This window comes from Fundulus heteroclitus, chromosome 24, assembly GCF_011125445.2.
Source record: "Fundulus heteroclitus isolate FHET01 chromosome 24, MU-UCD_Fhet_4.1, whole genome shotgun sequence".
Taxonomy (NCBI): Eukaryota; Metazoa; Chordata; class Actinopteri; order Cyprinodontiformes; family Fundulidae; genus Fundulus; species Fundulus heteroclitus.
Window position 1 is genome coordinate 4,863,928 of NC_046384.1, and position 27,008 is coordinate 4,890,935.

Consider the following 27,008-nt stretch of genomic DNA (forward strand, 5'->3'; position numbering starts at 1 on the left):
CTTATCAGGTCCAAAACATGGTTCTTTACATCGTGTCACGATGGGTGAGGTTGTTGCAGGACTCCTTCCTGCTCTACCAGGTAGATTCACAAGTTTCTCTTTCATAATATGAAATTGGATCAATTCTGTAATCTGAGACGATTCGTCCCAAAATGGTGGACAGGAAGTACATCGGCCTGTCGCCGTGAGGCCCGCCTGGGAGGTTGGTCGTTTTTTCTTGTTGCTAATCATTATTTAATAGTATTAGGGTTGGAAAAAAAAACACTGAACCTGTTAAAATATAAAACTTCTGTTGTTGAAATGCTTTCCTCTCTGTCTCCAATATTGCTGACATTGTTTATTCTTGAATTATCCGATCAAAACCCAATTTCTACAGAAAAACCAAGCAAAATTAAAAAACAAATTATTACGCCCCGTTTAACTGAGTAGATACCTGTTGAAACAGACACTGTAAAACTATAAATAGCCTTTTTATTGAATATAAGAGCTGAAAGTTTAATTACAGAAATCAGAATAATTCCATGTTTGTTACAAAATTTAAGCCCCACAATAAGTTTTCCTAAAATGAGGAGTGCTGGAAAAACTACTGATGCTTTTCATAAGCAAAGAAACTTTACAAAACATTTAGGGCAGTGTTAATTAATATATTAAATGTTCATTAAACATCTTTATTCCAGGACACCTGGCATTTTTATGACTGTTTTCATGAGAGAGCTACAAAAATATTGCCTTAGAAGGTGATATGACGTTTAACACAATGCCACTAATTACTGTTTTACTTTGTAGTTCTGGTTCAATCATGTATTGTCAAAGTTTTGGGGGCGAAATGTACTTAATTTCTGCATATCTGCTTGATTAGTCCTTATCCTCAACATTATGAAGCTGTTTGTACATTGCCCTCTAGTGTTCACGGCAAACAGACTTTAGGTGCTTGGAAACTTTCTCAAATTCCATCCAAAGAGGATGGAGGTAGGAACTAACAAAAAAAGCACATTTATGAACATTTAGCAAAAAAAAAAAATGTTATGTTTTATTTTTAATTATGTTGTTGGGAGATTTTAAAACCTCTGCCTGTCTGGGTATTCCTGGGTAAACTTCATGTAATCGCTGTGAAATTGCAAAGTTATAAAGAAACATACGAAAACGTGGACGCATTTGTTTAAATTCGATTTATTTATTTTTTTTGCTTGCACAAATTTACTAAAAAGTCATCGGAAAGCAAACTGTTGATCAACGCTTATTGTTGCGTAAATGTGCACAGACAGGCACTGTTCTCCTTTGCTGTGTTTATCACGAGTTTTTATGTCTCAGCGCACATTTCTGGGTCTCATCATCATCATCATCATCATCATCATCATCATCATCATCATCATCATGACAGGGTGTGCATGACAGATACCATTAGTGATGAGCTGGAGCTGGGATCAGTGTGCAGCTTTGACATCAAACCTTCTGGGTAAAGTTCTCAGGGAAAACACCTTTGGCTGAAATATCTTTCTTCTGTGACCAGTGAGACTCTTTGACGCCGAGGAGCCAGCCATCGTCCTGCAGACAGACACAGCAGATCTCAGGCGACCATCCCAAAGAAGAAGTTACAGATGTCTGGTTTGCTCAGGATAAACTTTAAAAACGAGCTACACTGCAAAAATGGAACTAAAAATAAGAAAATATCTCTTGAAATGAGAGTATTTTTCTTTAATTTGAGCAGGTAAACAAGATTATTTGCCAATGGAATAAGTTTTTTACACTTAAAATAGGAACAATTCATCTCCATCATCTTATTTCAAGTGCAGTGTATCTAATTGTCTTATTTTAGGGGTAAAATACCCTTTCCATTGGCAAATAATCCTATTTACCTGCTCAAATCAAGGAGAAATACATTAATTTCAAGAAAATTTTACTTATTTTCAATTCCCTTTTTGCAGTGTAAGCAGCACATGCTAAGAAACCTTTGGCTGATTAAAGCTCAAATTGGCAGCTTTTCACTACCTGCAGTTTAATTCAGTTCAGTTTTAGTCATATAACGTCGATTTACAACATGTCATCTCAAGGCTCTTTACAAAGACAGATTCCATCAGATCCTCCTGATTGGTCAGAAAGTTTCCTCTCTAAGGAAACCCAGCAGGTTGCATCAAGTCTCTCCAAGCAGCATTCACTCCTCCTGAAAGAGCGTAGAGCCTCAGTGGACAGTCGTCTGCATTGTTGATGGCTTTGCAGCAATCCCTCATACTGAGCATGCATGAAGCGACAGTGGAGAGGAAAACTCCCCTTTAACAGGGAGGAGAACCTCCAGAAGAACCAGATGATCCGTCTCCCCTGGATGATCTCACAACTAACAAAACGTCAGACCAGCTGTACCTGAGAACAAAAAGCTGAAATAACAAACAATGCAAATTGGAGAGCAGTAGGAGAACTCAGAAGAGAGAGAGAAATAGACCCTGATGTCCTCCAGTAGCCTAAGCCTATAGCAGCATAACTATAGAGAAAGCTCAGAGTAACATGAGCCACTCTAGTTATAAGTTTTGTCAAAAAGGAAAGTTTTAAGATTAGTCTTAAAAGTAGACTGGGTGTCTGCCTCACGGACCAAAACTGGGAGTTGGTTCCACAGGAGAGGAGCCTGATAGCTAAAGGATCTGCCTCCCATTCTACTTTTAGAGACTCTAGGAACCACCAGCAGACCTGCAGTCTGAGAGCGAAGTGCTCTGTTAGGAACATACGGGGTAATCAGAGCTCTGATATATGATGCACTGCAAAAACAGGGCTTAAAATAACTCAAATTTTCTTGAAATGTGTGCATTGTTCCTTGAATTGAGCAGCTAAATAAGATTATCTGCCAATGGAGTGTGTTTTGACCCCTAAACTAAGATAATTAGATATACTGCACCTGAAATAAGATGATAGAGATGAGTTGTTCCTATTTTAAGTGCAAAATATCTCATTCCATTGGCAAACCATCTTATTTACGTGCTCAAATCAAGGACAAATACACTAATTTCAAGAACATTTTACTTATTTTTAGTTTAGTTTTTGCAGTGAGGAGCTTGGTTATTAAGGGCTTTATACGTTAGAAGGAGAATTTTAAATTCTATTCTTGATTTAACAGGAAGCCAGTGAAGGGAAGCTAAAATGGGAGAAATAATTCAACTAATTTGATTTACAAGAGTTGAGATTATATTAGGTTTATATTTACAATTTAGCTATTTTGTCTTTTGTTGCAGTTCAAAATCAGCTAAATTAAATATAAATGTTAAACTTTCAGCATTGACTAACTCTTGGCTAACTTCAGAGGCCTTTGACTCATTGCTTAGATGATCTATCACAAGTTGACAAAGACTGCATCCAAAATATTACATTAATAGCTCGTGGCACCTTTTCACAGGGTCAACAGAGCAGCAGTGGAGCCTCAGACTGCTGTGCAGATTTCAGACGGCCTTTACCTGCGACGTCATTACATGACGGAAACGCACATGGATGAACTACAAAGTGTGCGATCTCTTCTCTCTAGACATTTTGGTTGATTTCCATGAGGTGGGCTGCGTTTTATACGCCATGTCATGCAAAGAATTGTGGGATTCCTTTTAGCTCCGTAGCGCCGGTAAGCGACGTTGTGAGGTTCCTAGGCTAATTAGTCGCGAGAGGAAGCGACTAATTTGCCTCCTTCCTTACTGACTGCACTATTCGGACAGCACTGATCATGGTGATGCACTTCCGCTTTGGTTAGAGTTCTAACACAAAAGATGTTTTTGGATGCAGCGTAAGTCGGTCCTTCCTGGTTGATGTAGTCCGAGCAGAGGTGCAGCTAAGACTGCTGTTCTCAGAACTGAACTCATTGAAAGTTTTGACTTAAAAACTAAGAAGCCAGCCCCAACAGTCAAGCAGAACTGATCATGATGGTCCTAATAATTCATTTAAGTTGTCTATTCTTGACAACATACAAAACACATGATGTTTTTACTCATCGTGTGTTTGTATGTTGCATTCAATTTGCAGTCGGAACTTGGAAATCCCAGCTTCCTATCCGAAAAATCAATTGTAATGACCGCTATAGTCGGCCTTTCCCCCTGGAAAGTCTGAGAGATTTTTTTTTTTAAGGCTGATTGTCTGATCCAGTATGGCAGCTCCTCGCATTAACTAGTAAGCTGTGACGAAAACATGTTTATTTTACATGTTTTCATCACAGACAGCTGCAGAGTGTCTAAAATTAATCCAAAAAAAGTAAAAAAAACAAAGCAACTGGACATGTTTTCCGTAGTTGAAGACGTTTCGCTTCCTCTCCAGGAAGCTTTCTCAATTCAAAAAGTCTGGAGTAATGTGAAGTACCAAGCTTTATACTACTGTCCAAACAAAGGCCTTGTAATGGCTTAGCCTTAGATAACATGCAAATTCAACAGAAACAGGTCCACCTCCTTAGTAATGGGCGGTCGTTAAAGACATTAAGCCAGCAGATTGAACCGAAACTGGTCCACTCCTCTGTAACGAGGAGTCGTTAGGGTCGTTATTGTCTTGGCTTAAAGGAGCGATGTTTTGATCACCCGTATGAGGGTGAGAGTTAAGGTGACGATTGGCCGGGATTAACCCTATAGCTGTGTTGTAAGTTTTTGAGAGTTGGAACCTAAGGCCTCCTCCCCTCTAAAATCAATGTTACACGTAGTGGCTGCAGCTCTGAACCCAACAAATTAAAAGCGGTGTCTGCATGTGGAAAGTAATAAGGGGTACTACGAACGAATCAGCTTTCCTGGCCATCGCCATGTTGGAATCCTAACCTTTTTGTTTTTATTTTGGAATCCTGACTTCTGACTGTGTTAATTGGAACACATTTTACAGGGGTCTACCCCATTCTGGGCTCCTGTTTGTGATCTCCAAGGCAAATGGAACGCAACATTGAGCCAAGTACATGCATTGGCATTATTAACCTGGTTCTGGGCAAAGGGAGGAGCATCTGGACCTTCTAGACCAGCAGAGGCCTGTTTAGGAGAGACCTATGGGCACGAAGACGAGCTGAGGAAGAAACGTTCCTATGTATCTGGGACCTTATCAAGAGCCTGCAAAGACCACCATATTCTGGCAGATTTTGGTGCCACTGCTTGGTCTCGGGCTTTTTTCATGGCGTTAAACACATTTGCAGACGACACCAACCTGTTCATCTGGGTTGTCAAAAGCCAAAACCAGCACGGCGTCGCCGACCTTCAGCTCCAGCTCGTCGTTGTCAGTGGCGGTGTACTCGTGTACGGCTTTTACCTGAAGCACAAAGCCGCGCGTCAATCAGACGGAAACTAATTACGTGAATCGATGGCGACCTTCGGTGCAGATAAAACGTGAGGTTGGCTTCACCTTGTAGAGAAACCCTGGAGGGAGATCAGCGTCGGAGCCGTTGGTCACAGAGCTCTGTGGATTAGAAAAAGTGATTTAGGGTGAACAAAAAAGTGAAAATGTGCTCAGAGTAGAGATAAAGGGGAAAGATTAGGGAGTAAGGTCGTCATTTAGGCGATCCGGGGCTGGTCAACATCTTTTTCATCTACATCCTCTGCTTTTCCAACTCTACCTCCTCCTCTTGGCCCCAGTCACCCTGACCCACACGGACACCATCGTCATCGTCCCAGTCAGGCTCGCTGTACGGCTGAGCCGCGTAGCCCCGCTCTTCCTGACCCTCAGCCGCCTCCGGACCCTCCCAGCCGGGCTGAGCGCAGCTCTGAGAGATGCTGTCGCTGTAATCCCAGCCGCTTTGGACCTCGTCCCGGGGCCGGTCATCATCATCATCATCATCATCATCATCCCGCTGGGATGCCCGCTCTGTGCCGGTCGGCTCTTGCTGTGACGACATGGGGCGTGCAGCAAAGCCAGGGGATTTTTTTTGGGATCACAAGGGAGATCAAGGAGACGGGTCGGAGGAGGATGGAGGAGGATCGTTTGTGTTTAAAGGGAAGTGCGGGGTTGAAAAAAAGCCAGAGGAAGTAGGCACAGAGTTCATTTCACAGTCTGGAGCGGTGGCTGTGAGGAGTAAGATCATTATGAACTTCTGCTTACCCAAGAGTCCCATGATGGCGCCTTCCAGTGAAGCAGCGAGGAAGAAGACGAAAGACCTTCGTCACGACATTTAGCCACAGGTTCAATTTCTGACGACCCGACCCACCGCCCTAGTGTCTGGTCCAGTTCATGAATTCACCCAAATATGTGTTTTTAACCTTTAACTCCAACCCTGAACACAATCTAACCATAGAGGTCTTTATGTTGCATTGTTTTCACGGTTATTCTGTGAACGTGGAACTGGAAGGGACCCTGAACTGTTCTCATCAAAACGTCATCCACTTATTATTATTATTATTATTATTTTTATTATGAATGATGGCTTAATCGCTGGATTTTTGATCTGAATGAACCTTTCAGTGGTTTACATGTCGAAGAAAAAACACCCTGTGCACTGCAAAAATGGATCTAAAAATAAGTAAAATGTTCTTAAAGTTTGTGTTTTTGTCCTTGATTTGAGCAGGTAAATAAGATTATCTGCCAATGGAATGAGTATTTTAACCCCTAAAATAAGATAATTAGACATCCTGCACTTGAAATAAGATGATGGAGACAAAGTACTAATATACTAATATACTAATTTCAAGAAAATTTTAACTTATTTTAGTTCTGTTTTTGCAGTGTACTCCCTGCACTGCAAAAACAGAACTTAAAATAAGTAAAATGTTCTTGAAATTAGTGTATTTGTCCTTCATTTGAGCAGGTAAATATGATGATCTGCCAATTTAACAAGATTTTTGCACTTAAAATAGGAACAATGTATCTCCATCATCTTATTTCAAGTGCAGGATGTCTAATTATCTTATTTAGGGGTCAAAATACTCATTCCATTGGCAGATAATCTTATTTACCTGCTCAAATCAAGGACAAATATACTAACTTTATGAACATTTTACTCATTTTTAGATCAATTTTTGCAGTGTGGGTTGTTTCATCTTCTACAACCAGGCAATGTTCTGCTTACATGGATTATTTTTTAAAGGAATCCCAATGATTCCTCCATTTTATAATGCAATACCAAGTGTTCAAGTTATTCTATTCCCAAATTCTCAAACCACACACCCCAGATTTCTAAAGTAGAGCCAGATAGAGGAGAAAAGACAGAGGTCCTTCATGCAAACTGAGGAAAGGCAAAGCCGGCGAGGTTAAGAGGCTCACCGTTGTGTTTACATGCAATCTGAAGGAGGATTTTTACACTTAGATGAGCTCAATTGGCCTAAAATTCCTTTTGGAGATCATGAACAGATTAAAAGCAAGACTTTTGATGAGCTAAATTGAAACGAGGACAAATGAAGATGCATGTAAACTCACTTCTGAAACAAACCCTTCACACGCCTGACCTCGGCATCACCCAGCACCCACCTCGGGAACCGGAAACGTGACGGGCTGCAAAACCTCCACGTCCCAGTCCAGCAGGTTGACCGCGGACCGGGGCTCACACCGCTACACACACACACTGTAAGTTAGCGTCTCCGTGTTGTTAGCAGAGATAAACGGCGTAAAACCAAACGCCTCACTGGACCTGTCTCAAAACTATCAAGCTATTTTTAATATGAGTTTAAAGAGAAGGAGTTCCTCAGGGTTGGATACTCGGATGTCTTGAGTTTAACCACTAAGTTTTCTCTGGGGAGCCAAATATCGGAAATGCATGTGTAATACGTCTGCAGATTTAATAGATTACTGGTACCAATACCTGCAGACAAAAATAAGGATGTCAAAGCAGGCGTCGGGGTCTAATTAATGGAGAAAAGTAGTTTCTGTCTGTGTCACAGCAGGATGGTTAGTTTCTGTCTGACCTGTTGTGTTGTGCTGCTGGCGTCCGTGTTAGTATCTGCTGCCGAAGCCTCTTCCTCCAACATGCCGAGGCTTTGCTGTTTGGGGTCTGGAGACGGCGTAAGCCTGGGGGGAGGCCGGCTGGGAGGGGGTCCGAGCTTCTGCACCACCAGGAGGTTTTTAAAAAAAAAAAAAAAACAACCCCGCAGGGATGGGACGTGCAGACATGCAACAGGAGGGAGGGACACACAGGCATGTTGGCATACACCACAATGAGTTAGGCTGTCATGCTGTGGGGAGGGGGTCAGCAACGTCTCATCGAACGTCTAAACTTAGACTTAGACAACTTAATTTGTCATTTTGAGTGCGTACAGAACAACATTTTGTAGCATACAGCTTGTATATTATAGTATAAGGTGCAGCAGTGATTAAAAAGTAAACAATTGAAATGTAAACAATGCAGGAGAAAGAGACAGTGTGCGGTCAAAGTGTACAGGTGACTATTTTAAAACCATTTGTATGTGCAGAATGATTGTGCAAGAATGCATTTAGAAACTAAGAGTTCGGCAGCATTTGTAATGCTAGATAGAGGTGCAGTGGTGCAAATGTGTAAATGTGGTCCAGTTTATAGTTCAGCAGTTCAACAGGCTGATGGCAACAGGGAAAAAATACTTTTGCTAACCCCAGGACACTTTAAACCAGAAGGTTTCTCTTGGTTACGCGAACCTCGTTAACATTGATTTTAACGAGGGTCATTTACCTTTGGTGCTGGGCTGGTGGATTCGCTGTGGTTGGCTTCCTCACTGAGGCGAGAGAGCAAGATGAGAGAGATTAAAAGAGGAGCAACGTACATCTCCAAAAGCATCACTGCAGCTGTTCTCGGTTCTGTCCACACGGGGGCGCCAGCGTGCTTCAAATGATCACATTTCTCCATCACATTCATCACATATTGCTAAGAAATCAGTCACTGCAGGTTCATCTCCAGCTTTGTTAGCTCTTTATATACTGGTAACCTTGATGATGCAGTTTATTAGTCCACTGATATCCAGACTGGGCGGTTATGGACCACAACAACCCGTGCAGTAGGAGAAGCATGCATGCACCGCCTGTTTACCTCTTTGCATCGTCTACTTTCTTTGTCGCTGCAGTGGCATCTTTTCTGCACCAGATGTGATGTTAATTACTTTCATGTCTGCCGTGTTCACGCTTCGCCGAGAGCGTCGGGTCGTACTTACTTGAGCTGCCGCTGCTCCTCCAGTTTGGTCATGATGTCGTTCAGGTTCTGGCTGAGCTGCTCGGAGGAGGAGAACCGGGTTTTACTGACCGGATGATGGATCTTTGGCGTGACGGACTGCACGGAGGAGGTTTTACTCACTTTGCTCATCTCCTTGTGGAACTTCTCCTGATGGCCGGCCAGGCTCTGGAATGTGCCAACATAGACGCCAACACGACTGAAACACGGACACACCCCTGGTTAACGGTCTGACCCGGCGGGTTCTGGAGGTAACCGGACCCGTCGGCCTCCTCACCTGTCCCACAGAGTTGGGAGCTCGTCCTGCAGCTCCACATTCAGCTCCTCAAAGATCTTCTGAGCCCGGCCCAGATCCTCCTCCGCCTGCACCGGCAGACACAGAGGGTGAGGATGAACACGGACCGGGGGAGTCCAGCACAACCCGCCCAGGAGAGACCAGCATCGTTCAGCAGATGAAACCAGATCATCAGATTGTACTGAATCTCAGCATGCAGGCAATTAAACGGTTAGTTTAGTAGTCAACCACTAACCAGTGATGATACTAGTCCATAAACTAGTAACTCAGGTCATGTGATTAATCCTTCAGTTTGTTTCCTCGTTATTCTTTAGTCCTTTGGTTGGTCAGTGGTTTTGTCTCTCAGTTTAGTTAGTATCTTTATCAGTTACCAAGCTATTAGTCAGCCAACTTGTTAATTTGTCTGTTAATTTAATTTGATCAGTCTGTCTGTTAGTAATCCAATTAGTCAATTAGTTAGTTTGATCAATCTGTTTTTTGTTCTATAATCTGGCAACCCAGTCAGCCAGTCTGTTGGTTGGTTAGTTAATTGTTTCTTTGTTTTAGTTAGTAGCTAAGCCACTGGTTTAGTTAGTTAGTTGGTAACTTTATCATTTACCAAGCTATTAGTCAGCCAGCTTGTTAATTTGTCTGTCAGTTTTTTAGTTAATTTGATTAGTCTGTTAGTTAGTAATCCAATTAGTCAATTAGTTAGTTTGATCAATCTGTTTTTTGTTCTATAATCTATCAACCCAGTCAGCCAGTCTGATGGTAGGTTAGTTAGTTGTCACTTTGTTTTAGTTAGTAGCTAAGCCATTATGTTAGTTTAAATGCTAGTTTGTAGTATTTAATTTTTTCCTAGTCAGTCCATTAGTTGGTTAGTTAGTTGTTTCTTTGTTTTAGTTAGTAGCTAAGCCACTGGGTTAGTTGGTTAGTATCTTTATCATTTACCAAGCTATTAGTCAGCCAGCTTGTTAATTTGTCCGTCAGTTTTTTAGTTAATTTGATTAGTTAGTTAGTTGATCAGTCTGTTTTTTGTTCTATAATCTATGAACCCAGTCAGCCAGTCTGTTGGTTGGTTAGTTAGTTGTCGCTTTGTTTTAGTCAGTAGCTAAGCCATTATGTTAGTTTAAATGCTGGTTAGTAGTATTTTGTTTCCTAGTCAGTCCATTGGTTGGTTAGTTAGTTGTTTCTTTGTTTTTAGTTAGTAGCTAACCCACTGGGTTAGTTAGTTAGTTAGTTTTTATCTTTATCATTTACCAAGCTCTTAGTCAGGCAGCTTGTTAATTTGTCCGTCAGTTTTTTAGTTAATTTGATTAGTTAGTTAGTTTGATCAATCTGTTTTTTGTTCTGTAATCAGTTCACCCAGTCTGTTGGTTGGTTCTTTCGTTGTTAGTTAGTTAGTTAGTTAGTTAATCAGTATGTTTTTTTTCCAGTCAGTTGTTCAACAGCTGTTCATGTTTAAGTTAGTTTCTCACTAAGTTGGTTGGCCACTCATTCAGTTAGTTATTTGTTAGTTAAATAATAAGTTAACTATTTTCACTGAGTTTGCTTCTTTCTTTTCACAAGTCAGTTTGTTCAATTTGTTAAATAATAAACCAAAAAATAAACCAGCTTTTTTTGTAGCTGCTATATTATCTCTGTTAAACGGTTCGTAAACAACCTTCACCAGTCAGTTAGTTTTATGACAACCCAAACTCTATATAACTCAATATTTAATTTGAACAACTGGGTGAACACGTTTAATCAAAGCACCAAAATGGATGCATTGAAACTCATTCGGAAAAATAAAAGTGTGAAATACTGTAAAAGCAGTAAAAATAAGGACTAATTATCACTGAAAAGGAGTGAATGGTGAGGACAGTCAGTGAGGATGAGGAGGTGGAGACAACGCTTTGGTTTCTGTCAGTTCAACAGTGAGGAAGGTGCCATGGACCAGAGCTTCACCTGGTTGTAGGAGAGGTTAGTCTGAGCCACCTGGTGGGCCGAAATCAAACCCTGAGCCCAGCTGGGAGCGGCCATCTCCAACAGGGCTGCTGGCTAACACCGCACACCATGCAGAGAGGGGAGGAAGAGGAGCGAGCAGAGGCGGCGATGAAGACGAGGAGGCAAACGAGAACAGTTCAAGACAAATGCAGACATGTGCATTAGTTCATGTAAAGCAAAACAGATGTTTTACTGCTTCAATGCATTTAATTGGCTGCAGATTCGTTTAGAATTGGAAGTCTGATTGATTTAAGGCGGCGTGAAGGCAGCATCCCTTCATACCACCTTAAATGCAAACGTTAGCAACCAAAGCTCAAACCCAAACCACTGAAACGTGCACCCCCCCCCACCCACCCAACCTGCCGCCTACCTTAGCGATCTTGGCCTCGTCCTTCTTCTTTCCCTTCTGCAGGGAGGAGAAGTGATGGCGGGCGCTGTCAAAGTCCACCAGCTTCCTCTCTCGCTTGGCGATGCGAGACTGTTCCACAGCACACGGACATGAACGACAAATCAGCTTCCATTAAAAATTAATTCACTTTATCTTGTGTCTCTTGGTGGTTTCCATCTGTCCTTTCTTGGCCGTTTTCTGGCCTTTTTCTGCCTCCGGCTCTCACCTTGATTTCTGGGAACTGAGCCAGGTAAGTGTCCATGCACAGCAGCGCCTTGTCTGTCAGGGTCTGATGGTAATCCAGCCACAGCGTGTCTGTGTCCTGGTGGAGAAAAAAAAAAAGTAAAATAAAAAAGCAAACATCTGATCAGGAGGTGTCGTTTCATCAGGACGTTTTCACCCTGCCAGGCTGTCTCTGTAAACGTAAATAGTGCCTTGTAGGCGTATTTTGCGGTAATTAGACCTGTGTGCATGCACTATATCTGTAGCATTGACCCCTACGGCCCGTCACTGTGAAAACACTGGGATGACGACACGGTCTGATCTAATCTGGACGTCACTGTGTCCCACAGCAACTATAGGTTTCTGAGCTTTATGTTAAGAAACATTGTTGCACTGCAAAAATGGAACTAAAAGTAAGTGAAATTTTCTTGAAATCAGTGTATTTTTCCTTGATATGAGGAGCTAATAAGACTATTTGTAAATGGAATAAGATTTCTACACTTAAAATAAGAACAATTCATCCCCATCATCTTATTTCAAGTGCAGGATATCTAACTATCTTATTTTAGGGGTAAAAATACTCATTCCATTGGCAAATAGTCTTATTTAGCTCCTCAAGTCAAGAAAAAATACACTGATTTCAAGAAAATTTCACTTACTTTTAGTTCCCTTTTTGCAGTTGTTTTTTTTTTTTTACCTCCAGGTTATTGTCCATCTCCTTCTCTATCATCTCCTTCAGGATGAAGCGTGAAAAAGGGGGCATGCAGTTAGAGCAGAGAGAGAGTCAGCAGGAGGAAACGCAGCAGAGCGGATCAGAATCACAATCACAAACATGCAGGGACGCCCGGGTAACGTCCACTTCCAGGAAGTGGAGCCGCCAAACCTTTTCAGGAGCCTCCTAAAGGCGCCTCACCTCCACCAGGGCGTCCATCTCCTCCTTTCCAAACCAGTCGGGCTCGTACATGTCAGCCAGGCAGTCCTGGAGCCGCCGCGACGCGTCGTGCATCGCTGCAACACACAGAAAACGCCGTCATGCCGGGCGACCCTGAGCTCTGCATCCAGTGGCGGTTCTAGACCAAATTTACCAGGGGGGCCAAGGTGGGGCCAGTGTTTTTTCACAGGGGCACAGAACAAAAAAATTAAACAATAAAATGGCAATATTTAACTGTGTAATAATATTAAGTGAGCTACTTGTGGTTTTGGAACTGCAGGTTTCAGACCCCTGATCTAGCAGTTGAAAACTTTGGTCCCTGCTCAATACGGCTAAAGCTAAACGTGAAACATCTTAATTTTTAAATTCTTCTTGGAGTAAAACTGCATAGGTAAAAAATAAAATTGATCAATGTGACCAATCAGTTATGGTTTCTTTGCCATTGCAAATAATTATGAAAAGTGTATTTAATGTTATGTCTTTAGTACAGGGGCCAGGACCATTTCTACTGGGGCATGGGCCCCTGTTGGCCCCTGTCTAGAACCACCCCTGAGTTCTGCATCTCTGCCGCTTTCATCAACCTGCGACGCACCTTTGACCGCCGCCAGGTAGGCCTTCAGGTCCCGCTGCAGCTTGGTGCCTTCAGTCTGAAACGGCAACATGCAGACAGTGAGGAAGAGGAGCCAGAAGACGAAGAGTGGGGGGGGGACACACTGTTGCTCACCATCTGCTTGTTGAAGCTGGCCACCAGCTCCTCGAAGGCCGTGTCCCGCGTCTCATCGGCTTTACCGAGTTTCTGGAGGACCTGCAGGGACGACCAGGGAGATTTATCCGCCATCCACCCCAACTCTGGTTTGGACCAGCGTCTCTGGACCAATCAGATGTGAGCTTAAAACGAGCTTAATGAGCCCAAAGAGACGCAACGCCTGACTTTTGAGAGAGACGACTCTACCTTCAGGCTGAAGAATAATCTGACGTGGTTGAAAGGCAGGAGATGATAAACAGATCTATTTATGCTAGACCAGGGGTGTCAAACATACGGCCTGTGGGCCAGATCCGGCCCGCCGAACAATTTAGTCCGGCCCGGTGGCTAAATGCATTATCATTATTAAAAAAATAAATAAATAAATAAAAAATAAATAAAAAATTCCCAGTGTCCTGTCTGGTAATGTGGCAATAAGAATTGTTGTCTTAATGCCAAAAAGAGCTCATCAGATTTGATTTCACAAGTGGAGCAGTACTGCTTTTGCCATAGTGCTCCGCTTGATTTATGAATGTGAATAGTTTTATTATGATTCATGCGGGGATTATCTCAAATGATATGGACACTACAATGGGAAAGTAGGAGAGGAAAGGAAGAACAAGAAGAAAAAGTGAAAGAAAGAGGAGATAAAAGGAAGAGAATGATAAAACAATTATTGAAAAAAAACATGTACTTTGTTTAATTGAAAATCTGCAGTTCCTATATTGTCCACGAGGGGCACTGTGTTTTAATTAGCAGATTAAGCTTCAGGTGTGGAAAAAATTAAATCATTTCTTAATTTTTATCTGTTTGATGTATTTTGTCATGCAGGACAGTGTTTTTAAGTTCCAAAAAATGTGAATAAATGTTTTTCAACATTGTATAATCACTGTGATCAGTTCTTATGCATAATGCACTTAAGTAAATGTTTAACTGAGTAAAAGTATTGTTGAAATTGCACATACTTTTCTTGAAAACGCTGAGGTTATTCATAGTATATTGTGTAAAAGTGAAATTAATTTAATATAAAAATCAACAACGAGTCCACATTTATTAGTTCTATTTAATCTTGCAATGAATTTACTCGTGTGGCCCTCTCGAGATCAGATTAAGCTGAATGCGGCCCCTAAACCAAAATGAGTTTGACACCCTAGAATGTGATTTAAAAACTTCTTGTTCATGATGAATTTGAAGTGGATGTGGGGTCTAAAAGGTCCAACTTTATAATTTTATCCCTGACCTCTATTGGCATTCATTGTTCGGATGGAAAAAAAGGGACAAAACCATCTATAAGAGCCACAAACCCTCACCTACAGCAGGACGACTGCAACGATTTAGCAGTAAAACAACTGGAACGCATGAAAAAAAAGTTTGGATTAAAAGCTGAAGACACAAAATGTCCGAAAAACTAAATTAAAAAAACAAACAAAAAAAAAGCAACTAATCCCAAACTACAGCATCATTTAAAACAGACTTAAGCTGACGGCGACGCATAAAATGGTCCTAAATCAACAAGTAAACTTAAAATGGGCTGAAATTAGCAGCCAGAAAAGTGAAAAAGAAAGACAAAGAACGCTATTTTACACATTTAGTGGACGGAAAACGGCGATAAGAAGGCGCTGAATCCAAAATGGCCACCAAACTGTAAAAATGGACTTAAACAGCTGCAAGAAGCTGCAAGAAGCTGAACTCTGCGGTTTGCCTTTAGGTCGCTGTGAGGAGGAAGCATCTGGGAGGTATTATTAGGGTATGAGGGGTCAAAGGTCAAGGCTCCTTTAACCCAATGTTAGTTTACTTGATTTGATCAAATCTATTTCCTGAGTGGGTTTGAGTCGTCATTTTTCTGTTTCAGTAATAATTTAAGGAGACAGATCTACTGAACAAGTATTTTTAGAAAGTGACTCTTTAGTGTGTTTGGAAATAAATGAATTCAGAGAAAACACTTCCTGCCTATAATAAAATGATACAAGTAAAAAAAAGTCCAGTTTCAGAGCAGCTTTTCCTGCCCGCAGGCCTGAATCCTCGACCAATCAGAGCTCAGCATCGTCTCGCAGGTGAGAGAGTCACTCTGACTCTGCTCAGGTGTGTTTTCACACCTCAGGAGATTTTCAGCTGCAGCAGGTGAGAAATTCATTTATTTCATAGCATAGAGATACAGAATTAACACTTTTTAATCAAATGTTTTCTTAAAGTAACAGTTTTTTTGCTTTCAGTGTTTAAGTTTCCTTTAATAAACCATTTTATTAGTTTAACTTGGGCTATTTTATGACTTTTTGTTTATTTTATTCAGATTTTACACTGATTTCATTTGTAAAAAAACAAAAAACAATTTATGCATATTTTATTTTTTGTTTCAAACAATTTTATGACCAATTCTTTTAAAACATATATAAACCATAACATGATTAAAATTAAATTTAAATTAATTTATTTAACTTTTTTCAAAATGTTTAATTTTTATTTTTCCCAAAAAAGTATTCCTTCAATTCTTTAATTTTCTTTAATATTTTAAGAAATATTTTTATCCTAACAATTATTTCTGTTTTAAATTAGTTTAGTTTTCTTATTTTAACAATTTTTCCTTGTTTGTAATTTCTTTAATTGCCCATTTTCAGACCTTTTTTTTGGGATACCACAATTAAAATGATACATTTTCTAGATCAGTTTTCTTTTTACTTAATTTAGATTTTTTTTAAATAAATGGCAAATAATCTTAGTCTTCTGAGTTCTAATCTGTTTTCAGAGATAATTCCATTTTTTTACTTAATTAATTTAGATATTTTAAATAAATAGCTGCTAATCTCAGTATGATCTACTTTCAGTGATTTTTTTTTAAAATTGCTGCTAATCTCAATCTGATGATCAATTTTCAGTGATTATTCCATTTCTTCTATTTAATTTCAATATTTTTTAAAACAAATAGCTGATAATCTTAGTCTGATCTGTTTGCAGTGATTATTCAATTTTTTTTACTTAATTTAGATATTTTTAAATAAATAGCTGCTAATCTGTCTGATCATTTTTCAGTGATTCTAATAATCTCAGTCTGATCTGCTTTCAGTGATAAGCAGGTTCTCTTTCACTTAATTAATTTACATATTTTTAAATATATAGCTGCTAATCTGTCTGATCATCTTTCAGTAATTCTTCAGTTCTTTCACTTAAATAATTTAGATTTTTTTTAAACAAATATCTGATAATCTTAGTCTCATCTGTTTTCAGTGATTCTTCAGTTCTTTTCACTTAATTACTTTAGATATTTTAAATAAATAGCTGCTAATCTCAATCTGATGATCAATTTTCAGTGATTATTCCATTTCTTCTACTTAACTTTGATATTTTTTTAAACAAATAGCTGATAATCTTAGTCTGATCTGTTTGCAGTGATTGTTCCATTTATTTACTTAATTTAAATATTTTTAAATAAATAGCTGCTAATCTTAGTCTGATCTGTTTTCAGTGATTATTCCATTATTTTACTTCATTAATTTAGATTTGTTTTAAACAAATATTTTATAATCTTAGTCTCATCTGTTTTCAGTGATTCTTCAGTTCTTTCACTTCATTAATTTAGATATTTGTAAATAAATAGCTGCTAATCTCAGTCTGATGATCATCTTTCAGTGATTCTTCAGTTCTTTCACTAAAATGATTTAGATTTTTTTAAACAAATATCTAATAATCTCAGTCTGATGATCATCTTTCGGTGATTCTTCAGTTCTTTCACTTAATTAATTTAGATATTTTTAAATAAATAGCTGCAAATCTCAGTCTGATGATCATCTTTCAGTGATTATTCCATTATTTTACTTAATTAATTTAGATATTTTTAAATAAATAGCTGCTAATCTCAGTCTGATGATCATCTTTCAGTGATTCTTCAGTTCTTTCACTAAAATGATTTAGATTTTTTTAAACAAATATCTAATAATCTCAGTCTGATGATCATCTTTCGGTGATTCTTCAGTTCTTTCACTTAATTAATTTAGATATTTTTAAATAAATAGCTGCAAATCTCAGTCTGATGATCATCTTTCAGTGATTATTCCATTATTTTACTTAATTAATTTAGATATTTTTAAATAAATATCTGCTAATCAGTCTGATGATCATCTTTCAGTGATTCTTCAGTTCTTTCACTTAATTAATTTAGATATTTTTAAATAAATATCTGCTAATCTCAGTCTGATCATCTTTCTATGATTCCTGGGCTCTCTGCGCCTCCTGGCCGTGTTTCTGTCGTCGTCAGGCCAACGGGGTCAGCAGCTAATCTGATCGGATGACTGACGGCGAGCACATGGACCGGCCTCCACCTCCACCACCTGCCGCCGTAATCCGCCGACGAGGCGACGGAGGGGACTTCCCCTCTGCAGGACGGCGTTAAGACTCTGAGGCGGACGTCAGCGCCTCCACGCCACCAGACGTCTGTGTTGAGTCCCGGCGGCACAACGCTGCTAAATGCGTCCTGATTCCAGGGCGATGGAGGCTTTACCTGCCCTAAAGCCGCCCAGCAGGCGACGCTCATCGCTCCTCAGGTGAGGGTTCCTGTCCGCCTGTCAGATTTACGCCGACATTTAGCTTCAGCCTGCGGGGAAGGACCACTTCAGGCTCTCACAAAGACAGGAGAACAAACGCGCATCAGTCCGCCGGCTGCCAGTGTTGGGTTTCAGCTTCCACAGAAATACCCCCGGGCCACATTTACAGGCCGGCTGAGGGGTATTAAAGTCTGAGGGGTAAATATAGCTGCCCCGCCCACAGCAGTGGGGCAGGACAGGTGCTGCAGCCGAGCAGGACAACGTCCACAGGGGCCTGGACTCTTCTTAGAGAGCCGTGGACTCTGGTTTAGTGTCAGTAATCATGGCTGGAGGTGCTGGTTTCTGTCATATAACACAAACAAGACGACATTAACTAGCAGAACTGGCTCTAAGTCGCTCAGAGGTTTATGAAAATGCAACATGAGACCACGAAGGATCGTTTCCAACCTTTAATCTGACATTTATTACGTTAAAAACAAGCAGGACGATCTGCTGGAAAGAAAAAGATATTGAGACATTAGCTACGTTTACATAGACAAAGGTAATCGCAATTAAAATGCGTCATGTAAACGAGCCAATCGGAGTGTGATGATCAGATTAAGATGATCGGAATGAGACTGTAATCCCAATGACAGGGATGTTTATGTCGACTGATAATCTGATCAACGTTCATGTAAACGCTGGTCAGGATCAAGTTATTCTGAATTTGGTAAACTGACCAGCGCCTGATGTTAACGGGACGTATTTACGCGTAACGAGTGGCGGAAATACGTCACGAAGCAAAACTGTCGGGGCTCCTGATAAAACTTTTCTGTTCGTAAAAATAAAAGATAAAATAAAAATTGTTTCTTTACTCAGTAAAGTTTCAAACGTAATTAGAACCTGATGCTAATCCAGGCTTTTTGCACTCTGATGGCAAACAAACTCGTATAAAACTGCTTTGTTTGCTTTTTTTAGTTGTTTAGCAAAGACATAAGTTCTTCTTCTGTGGTTTTTTTAGGGGAACTTCGCCTGTCAGTGTTTCTATTCTGAACAAAGCCAGGAGCATAAACACGTAAATTATGATCAGATTAATTGATAACTGGTTTAGTGTCAGTAATCATGGCTGGAGGTGCTGGTTTCTGTCATATAACACAAACAAGACGACCTTAACTAGCAGAACTGGCTCTAAGTCGCTCAGAGGTTTATGAAAATGCAACATGAGACCACGAAGGATCGTTTCCAACCTTTAATCTGACATTTATTACGTTAAAAACAAGCAGGACGATCTGCTGGAAAGAAAAAGATATTGAGACATTAGCTAGGTTTACATAGACAAAGGTAATCGCAATTAAAATGTGTCATGTAAACGAGCCAATCGGAGTGTGATGATCAGATTAAGATGATCGGAATGAGACTGTAATCCCAATGACAGGGATGTTTAATCTGATCAACGTTCATGTAAACGCTGGTCAGGATCAAGTTATTCTGAATTTGGTAAACTGACCAGAGTACGCCCGATGTTAACGGGACGTATTTACGCGTTAATGAGTGGCGGAAATACGTCATGAAGCTAAACTGTCGGGGCTCCTGATAAAAACCTTTTTGTTCGTAAAGATAAAAGATAAAATAATTATTGTTTCTTTACTCAGTAAAGCTTCAAACGTAATTAGAACCTGATGCTAATCCAGGCTGGGCACTCGTATAAAACTGCTTTGTTTGCTATTGTGTTTGTTTAGCAAAGACATAAGTTCTTCTTCTGTGGTTTTTTTTTTAGGGGAACTTTGCCTGTCAGTGTTTCTATTCTGAACAAAGCCAGGAGCATAAACACGTAAATTATGATCAGATTAATTGATAACTGGTTTAGTGTCAGTAATCATGGCTGGAGGTGCTGGTTTCTGTCATATAACACAAACAAGACGACATTAACTAGCAGAACTGGCTCTAAGTCGCTCAGAGGTTTATAAAAATACAACATGAGACCACGACGGATCGTTTCCGACCTTTAATCTGACATTTATTACGTTAAAAACAAGAAGGATGATCTGCTGGGGGGGAAAAAAGATATTGAGACATTAGCTACGTTTACATAGACAAAGGTAATCGCAATAAAGGGCCGATCGGAATAAAACGTGAAAGAGCCAATCGGAGTGTGATGATCAGATTAAGATGATCGGAGTGAGACTGTAATCCCAATGACAGGGATGTTTAATCTGATCAACGTTCATGTAAACGCTGGTCAGGATCAAGTTATTCTGAATTTGGTAAACTGACCAGCGCCTGATGTTAACGGGACGTATTTACGCGTTAATGAGTGCCGGAAACACGTCACGAAGCTAAACTGTCGGGGCTCCTGATAAAACTTTTCTGTTCGTAAAAATAAAAGATAAAATAAAAATTGTTTCTTTACTCAGTAAACTTTCAAACGTAATTAGAACCTGATGCCAATCCAGGCTTTTTGCACTCAGATTGCAAACAAACTTGTATAAAACTGCTTTGTTTGCTATTGTGTTTGTTTAGCAAAGACATAAGTTCTTCTTCTGTGGTTTTTTTTTTTTTTAGGGGAACTTCGCCTGTCAGTGTTTCTATTCTGAACAAAGCCAGGAGCATAAACACGTAAATTATGATCAGATTAATTGATAACTGGTTTAGTGTCAGTAATCATGGCTGGAGGTGCTAGTTTCTGTCATATAACACAAACAAGACGTCATTAACTAGCAGAACTGGCTCTAAGTCGCTCAGAGGTTTATGAAAATGCAACATGAGACCACAACGGATCGTTTCCAACCTTTAATCTGACATTTATTACGTTAAAAACAAGCAGGATGATCTGCTGGGGGGAAAAAAGACATTAGCTACGTTTACATGGACAAAGGTAATCGGAATAAAACGTGAATGAGCCAATCGGAATAATGATCAGATTAAAATGATCGGAATGAGACTGTAATCCCAACGACAGGGATGTTTATGTCGACTGATAATCTGATCAACGTTCATGTAAACGCTGGTCAGGATCAAGTTATTCTGAATTTGGTAAACTGACCAGAGTGCGCCCGACGTTAACGGGACGTATTTACGTGTTAATGAGTGGCGGATATGCGTCAACAAGTAAACCTGTCAGGGCTCCTGATAAAACTTTTCTGTTCGTAAAGATAAAAGATAAAATAAAAATTGTTTCTTTACTCAGTAAACTTTCAAACGTAATTAGAACCTGATGCTAATCCAGGCCTTTTGCACTCAGATGGCAAACAAACTCGTATAAAACTGCTTTGTTTGCTTTTTTTAGTTGTTTAGCAAAGACATAAGTTCTTCTTCTGTGGTTTTTTTAGGGGAACTTCGCCTGTCAGTGTTTCTATTCTGAACAAAGCCAGGAGCATAAACACGTAAATTATGATCAGATTAATTGATAACTGGTTTAGTGTCAGTAATCGTGGCTGGAAGTGCTGGTTTCTGTCATATAACACAAACAAGACGACCTTAACTAGCAGAACTGGCTCTAAGTCGCTCAGAGGTTTATAAAAATGCAACATGAGACCACGAAGGATCGTTTCCGACCTTTAATCTGACATTTATTACGTTAAAAACAAGCAGGACGATCTGCTGGGAGGAAAAAAGACATTAGCTACGTTTACATAGACAAATCGGAATAAAACGTGAATGAGCCAATCGGAATAATGATCAGATTAAGATGATCGAAATGAGACTGTAATCCCAATGACATGGATGTTTATGTCGACTGATAATCTGATCAACGTTCACGTAAACGCTAGTCAGGATCAAGTTATTCTGAATTTGGTAAACTGACCAGAGTGCGCCCGACGTTAACGGGACGTATTTACGCGTTAATGAGTGGCGGAAATACGTCACAAAGCTAAACTGTCGGGGCTCCTGATAAAACTTTTCTGTTCATAAAAATAAAAGAGAAAATAAAAATTGTTGCTTTTCTCAGTAAAGTTTCAAACGTAATTAGAACCTGATGCTAATCCAGGCTGGGCACTCGTATAAAACTGCTTTGTTTGCTATTGTGTTTGTTTAGCAAAGACATAAGTTCTTCTTCTGTGGTTTTTTTTTAGGGGAACTTTGCCTGTCAGTGTTTCTATTCTGAACAAAGCCAGGAGCATAAACACGTAAATTATGATCAGATTAATTGATAACTGGTTTAGTGTCAGTAATCGTGGCTGGAGGTGCTAGTTTCTGTCATATAACACAAACAAGACGACCTTAACTAGCAGAACTGGCTCTAAGTCGCTCAGAGGTTTATGAAAATGCAACATGAGACCACAACGGATCGTTTCCGACCTTTAATCTGACATTTATTACGTTAAAAACAAGCAGGATGATCTGCTGGGAGGAAAAAAAGACATTAGCTACGTTTACATAGACAAAGGTAATCGCAATTAAAATGTGTCATGTAAACGAGCCAATCGGAGTGTGATGATCAGATTAAGATGATCGGAGTGAGACTGTAATCCCAATGACAGGGATGTTTAATCTGATCAACGTTCATGTAAACGCTGGTCAGGATCAAGTTATTCTGAATTTGGTAAACTGACCAGAGTACGCCCGATGTTAACGGGACGTATTTACGCGTTAATGAGTGGCGGAAACACGTCACGAAGCTAAACTGTCGGGGCTCCTGATAAAACTTTTCTGTTCGTAAAAATAAAAGAGAAAATAAAAATTGTTGCTTTACTCAGTAAAGTTTCTAACGTAATTAGAACCTGATGCTAATCCAGGCTGGGCACTCGTATAAAACTGCTTTGTTTGCTATTGTGTTTGTTTAGCAAAGACATAAGTTCTTCTTCTGTGGTTTTTTTTAGGGGAACTGCTGCTGTCAGTGTTTCTTTTCTGAACAAAAGCCAGGAGCATAAACACGTAAATTATGATCAGATTAATTGATTGTGTCCATATAAACGGTACAATCTGATTATTTAGTCCGAATACATTTTAAACCCACCGTGAAGTTTTGTGCATGTAAACCTGGAGGAATGCAGGTTTCGTTATAACAAACATGAAAGAATAATCTGGTTGGCTGACTGAGGACAGCCTCAATATACGGCTTCAGCGTCCAGCTCACTTTTTATTTTATTTTATTTTAGACATCCTGAGATGAGCCTATAGATGTTCTCACAAATTAAATCCCGGACTTTGACTAGACCACATGGGTTGAGCACAGGCTGTGCAAAACAGAGCTCTTCTTCTATGGTAGCACCAGCGCTGACGTTAGACGAGTCAGATTGTTTCTTTGCAAGTCGAGAATATCTTTCTCATACATCTAGAATGTTGAGATTGATTTGGATAAGGAAGAAGAAATGTGGTTCTGCGTTAGACTTTTTCCTTCCACTCAACTTTCCCTGACCGTGCCTGGACCCAACACTGTGCAGCTCCTCTTTACTGGTTAAATGCTGAAAGAAATGAGCTTTTTGACCATGTCCTGGTGGGAACAGGGCTGCTGCTAACTAGCTAAGCGTTAGCCACAACCTGCAGGGATGAGGAGCGTCCCTGAGGCCGGCCTGATCCAGGCCCGCTTCCTCTGGTTCCGATCATCGCCGGGAAACCTCCTCGGCGGCTGGAATGCTCCTAAATAAGCTCCTGGCCAGCGGGGCGGGAATGTGGAGAGGCAGCAGCTGCTCCTCTCAGCTCAGCCCAGATCTGCCCCCCATGTCGGCACCAGGCCTCCCCTGTTTCCTTCTCTCAGAGAAATAAGGGACTCTGCAGCGAGGCTGAAAGGCAGAATAGTCACAGCTGTGGGAAACTTCACAGGGAGAAGCGTCGTAAACGGCTTACATTCAACATTATCGTTAAATATTTAATTCAACCAAAAAGAAACTGTGAATAAAACTCATGAATTTGTCTTAAGATCTTCTTAAATTAAACCTTGGATTTATTTTTTTGAACACTGATGCTTTAAATGTTTTCATTCCTCCGAGGTTCCTTCATTTTCTGCATAGAAACAAATCTATACATTTCTTTTTATATGCGTGTCCTTATTAAGCGCAGATATTATAATTTATAGCGGATATCCATGAATCTTCTGATGTCTCTACGCCTCTTTAGTGTCAGCTTTGTCCCTTTTTAAAGCCTCTTTGTTGGACAAAAACACGAAAAGTTTCCTTTTTCCTGCCTCATATGTGCAAACTTGAAATGTTTGGGGGGATTTTATGCAGGAGGAGGCGTCAGAAAGCAGAACTACGTTCTAAAAAGTCCTAAAAAGTCGTCACGAACCATAAAAAAAACGCACATGGTGGAAAAATGAGCGATGCACCAACACCGGAGGACTTAATAAAAATGATGCGTTTTGACGTAAAGTTAGAGATCACTGCCGTCATTTAACGCGTTTTTTGCACAAACGCAGCTAAAGTTCTGCAGAAATGCCACAATTTAGTCCCAGAGACGAGGGACCCAGGAGGGCTGGACCCGTCAGAACCGAGAGAGACTCTCAGCATCCGGAGAACCCGAGCCGTCGGTGTGGCTCCGAGGTGATTAGCGGGTGAAACCTCAGCAGCTTAAGCAGCAGGCGGGATTAGAACCCGGAACCTGGCGCTGATCGGGTTTTATTCAAACTTTATCACGGGTTTCCCCCAATCTCTCCTCTCTATGGTGCCATGGAGGCCCGACAGCTGGTTCTGCCAGTCAGGACCAGAACCTTTCAGCACCAATGACCCAGGAACCCGTTTCAGGTCCGCTTCCAGGTCCAAACCCGGTTCATTCTTAGTCAGCTGGAGATCTGGACTTTGACTAGACCATCTGATTCTTCGCCTTTCCAGCCGGTTTGTTGCCGTGTTTTGGATCACTGTTCTGCTGGCGACCCGGTTCAGACCGACGGACTCGGACCAGACCCTGGAAGGGTGTTACAGAGGCGGTCCTGGTCCGAGCCCAGAGCATCGTACCGCCGCCCCTCTAACGCCAGAATCGGGTTCTCATTGGTCCAACTTAAACATTCGGTTCTGCTGCTTTTTTCTCCCTCAGGCCTCATTAGGCGTGAATCTGTGGAGTTAATTTGTTGGTCCTGCTGAACGTGAAGGAAATATTTAAACCTTTACAGGGAAAAAAACCTCCTTTGAGTCCATTTTACCCCCAAAGATGCAGAACATTTCTGCTGATTTGTCAGATTCCTTCATCATGAAATGAAGCTTGAAGCGCTTCGAGGACTAAAATGTTAGAATGACGCATTTATTCAGAACTGAGCTTTTCCTCATTTATAAAAAACAAACTTAAAGGCTGCCTTTATGATTATTTATATGAGAAATTAGATTTTTGCTACACCTTTTATTAAATGTGTCTACGGTTCCCTTTAAACACATTAGAACCACAAACTCTGATGTTTCGCTGGGCTTTTCTGTCAAAACAGAGACGTGGGGAGAGATTCTGCTCAGTTTTGACTTTTCTAACAGACAAAAAGAGACAAAAGGCGCAGCGCTGATGTCCAGTCAGCGGCTGGAGCGATCTGTAGAACCTCCTCTGGTGTCGCCACCACACCTACAGACTGCAAATCGGCTCGGGATCATCTGCGAACGTCGGGTTTCTGCTCTAGCCACAGATTCTGGGGTGTATCTAGGTCTGGGCTTTGACTAGGCCGTCCTAGCCCATGGATCCGCTCTGATCCGTATCTCTGGCTGCGTGGTCGTCCTGCTGGAAGCTGGACCTCCAGCCTCAGGTTCTCCTCCAGGGTTCTCCTGGATTCAGCTCCATCCACCTCTGCCTCCCCACAGCATGATGCAGCCACCACCGTGCTTCGCTGTGGTCATGTGAAATAAACATGGCGTTTTGAACGTAGGGCTCCTTCTTCTCCTCCGTGACACATGAAACAGGTTAAAGTCTGTGGTTTTAACGAGTAAACAGACCGTTTGCTTGTTTAATTTAATGTATTTAGTTAAAACCACCGGTTCCTGGTTTAAAATGTCTTCAAAAATGTCTTAATTTGCATGTTATGCTCAGTTTAAGGAGTTTAAAAGAAGAAGAAATCCTCATATTGCGCCTTTATTGTTGTTAATTAAACATTTGTTGCTCGTATCCTATAACTTTTATCTTAGAAACCTCCTAGAAGCCCCCTCGCCCCCCCTGGATTTGCCTCAGACCCGGTTCTAAGGTTCTGCCGTCGGACCGGACCGAGCCCGGGGATCCAGTTTCGCCCTCTGACACCGTGTCCCCGCCGCCTACCTTCTCCTGCGCTCTGCTCAGCCTCTTCTGGACGTTCAGAGCCAGTTTCCCGGCGGTGACCCCTTTCCCGAGCTCGGCCATGTCGCGCTGCGTGGAAGTGGCGTCCGGACCCACGGAGAAGGGGGGAGAACCAGAGGGGACGAATGTCGCTCCTGGGTGCGTAAAAAGCGCTCCGGTGCGCGACCCCGGCCAGGCAGCCGTGCGTAACTCTAATCCTCCTGACAGCTTCTTAAAGGCGCAACGCGTAATTTAATCCTCTCTCTCTCTCTCTCTCTCTCTCTCTCTCTCTCTCTCTCTCTTTCTCTTTCTCTTTCTCTCTCTCTCTCTCTCTCTCTGAGGCGGAGGAGAGAAAGCAGCAAGCAGCGGGTCCAGTTCGGCGGACAGAGCTGCAGTTCCCAAACTCTCCTTCTCGTTAATTAGCCGCAGACTTCAGCGGGACGCGCGCAGATATTAAATCCAGCCAGCAGCGTCTTAAAGGCGCAGCGGGCTGGTATTATTAGCCGACAACAACTGTTGCGCTGCTCCTGTTTAAGCCGCTCCGCGTCGGTCCAGAGAGACGCAGGGGGCGCAGCCAATGCCGCCGGGCGGCAGCAGGGGGCGCTGTCAGGGCAGGTCAGCGGGACTTTAGTTTAATTTATTTAATGTCTTTAGGAAACGTTTTAACGCCTAAAGATGACGCGCGCTGGGAACTGGCGCTGTATAAATAACATTTAATTTAATTTATCTCATTACCTTTCATGAG

The 27,008-nt window shown here is 41.2% G+C and overlaps 1 protein-coding gene across 9 annotated transcripts; it reads right to left on the reverse strand.

Moving 5' to 3' along the window:
• Nucleotides 1-1,154: 1,154 nt before the first annotated feature.
• bin1b (bridging integrator 1b) lies at nt 1,155-26,504 on the reverse strand. 9 transcript variants are annotated; one of them, XM_036128542.1, is made up of 18 exons: nt 26,267-26,502; nt 13,575-13,655; nt 13,443-13,497; nt 12,833-12,927; nt 12,617-12,652; nt 11,924-12,019; nt 11,680-11,787; nt 11,271-11,363; nt 9,327-9,412; nt 9,173-9,248; nt 9,033-9,088; nt 8,912-8,956; nt 8,558-8,600; nt 7,821-7,958; nt 5,543-5,809; nt 5,332-5,385; nt 5,137-5,238; nt 1,155-1,545 (listed from the first exon to the last, which is right to left on the reverse strand). In XM_036128542.1, the coding sequence occupies exons 1-18, from the start codon at nt 26,345-26,347 to the stop codon at nt 1,444-1,446; spliced, it is 1,614 nt and encodes a 537-aa protein (XP_035984435.1). In that variant the 5' UTR covers nt 26,348-26,502; the 3' UTR covers nt 1,155-1,443. The 9 variants fall into 9 exon arrangements, with proteins under 9 accessions (XP_035984435.1, XP_035984437.1, XP_035984436.1 ...); XM_036128544.1 differs by lacking the exon at nt 8,912-8,956 and having other exon boundaries at nt 26,267-26,504; XM_036128543.1 differs by lacking the exon at nt 12,617-12,652 and having other exon boundaries at nt 26,267-26,501.
• Nucleotides 26,505-27,008: the final 504 nt, after the last annotated feature.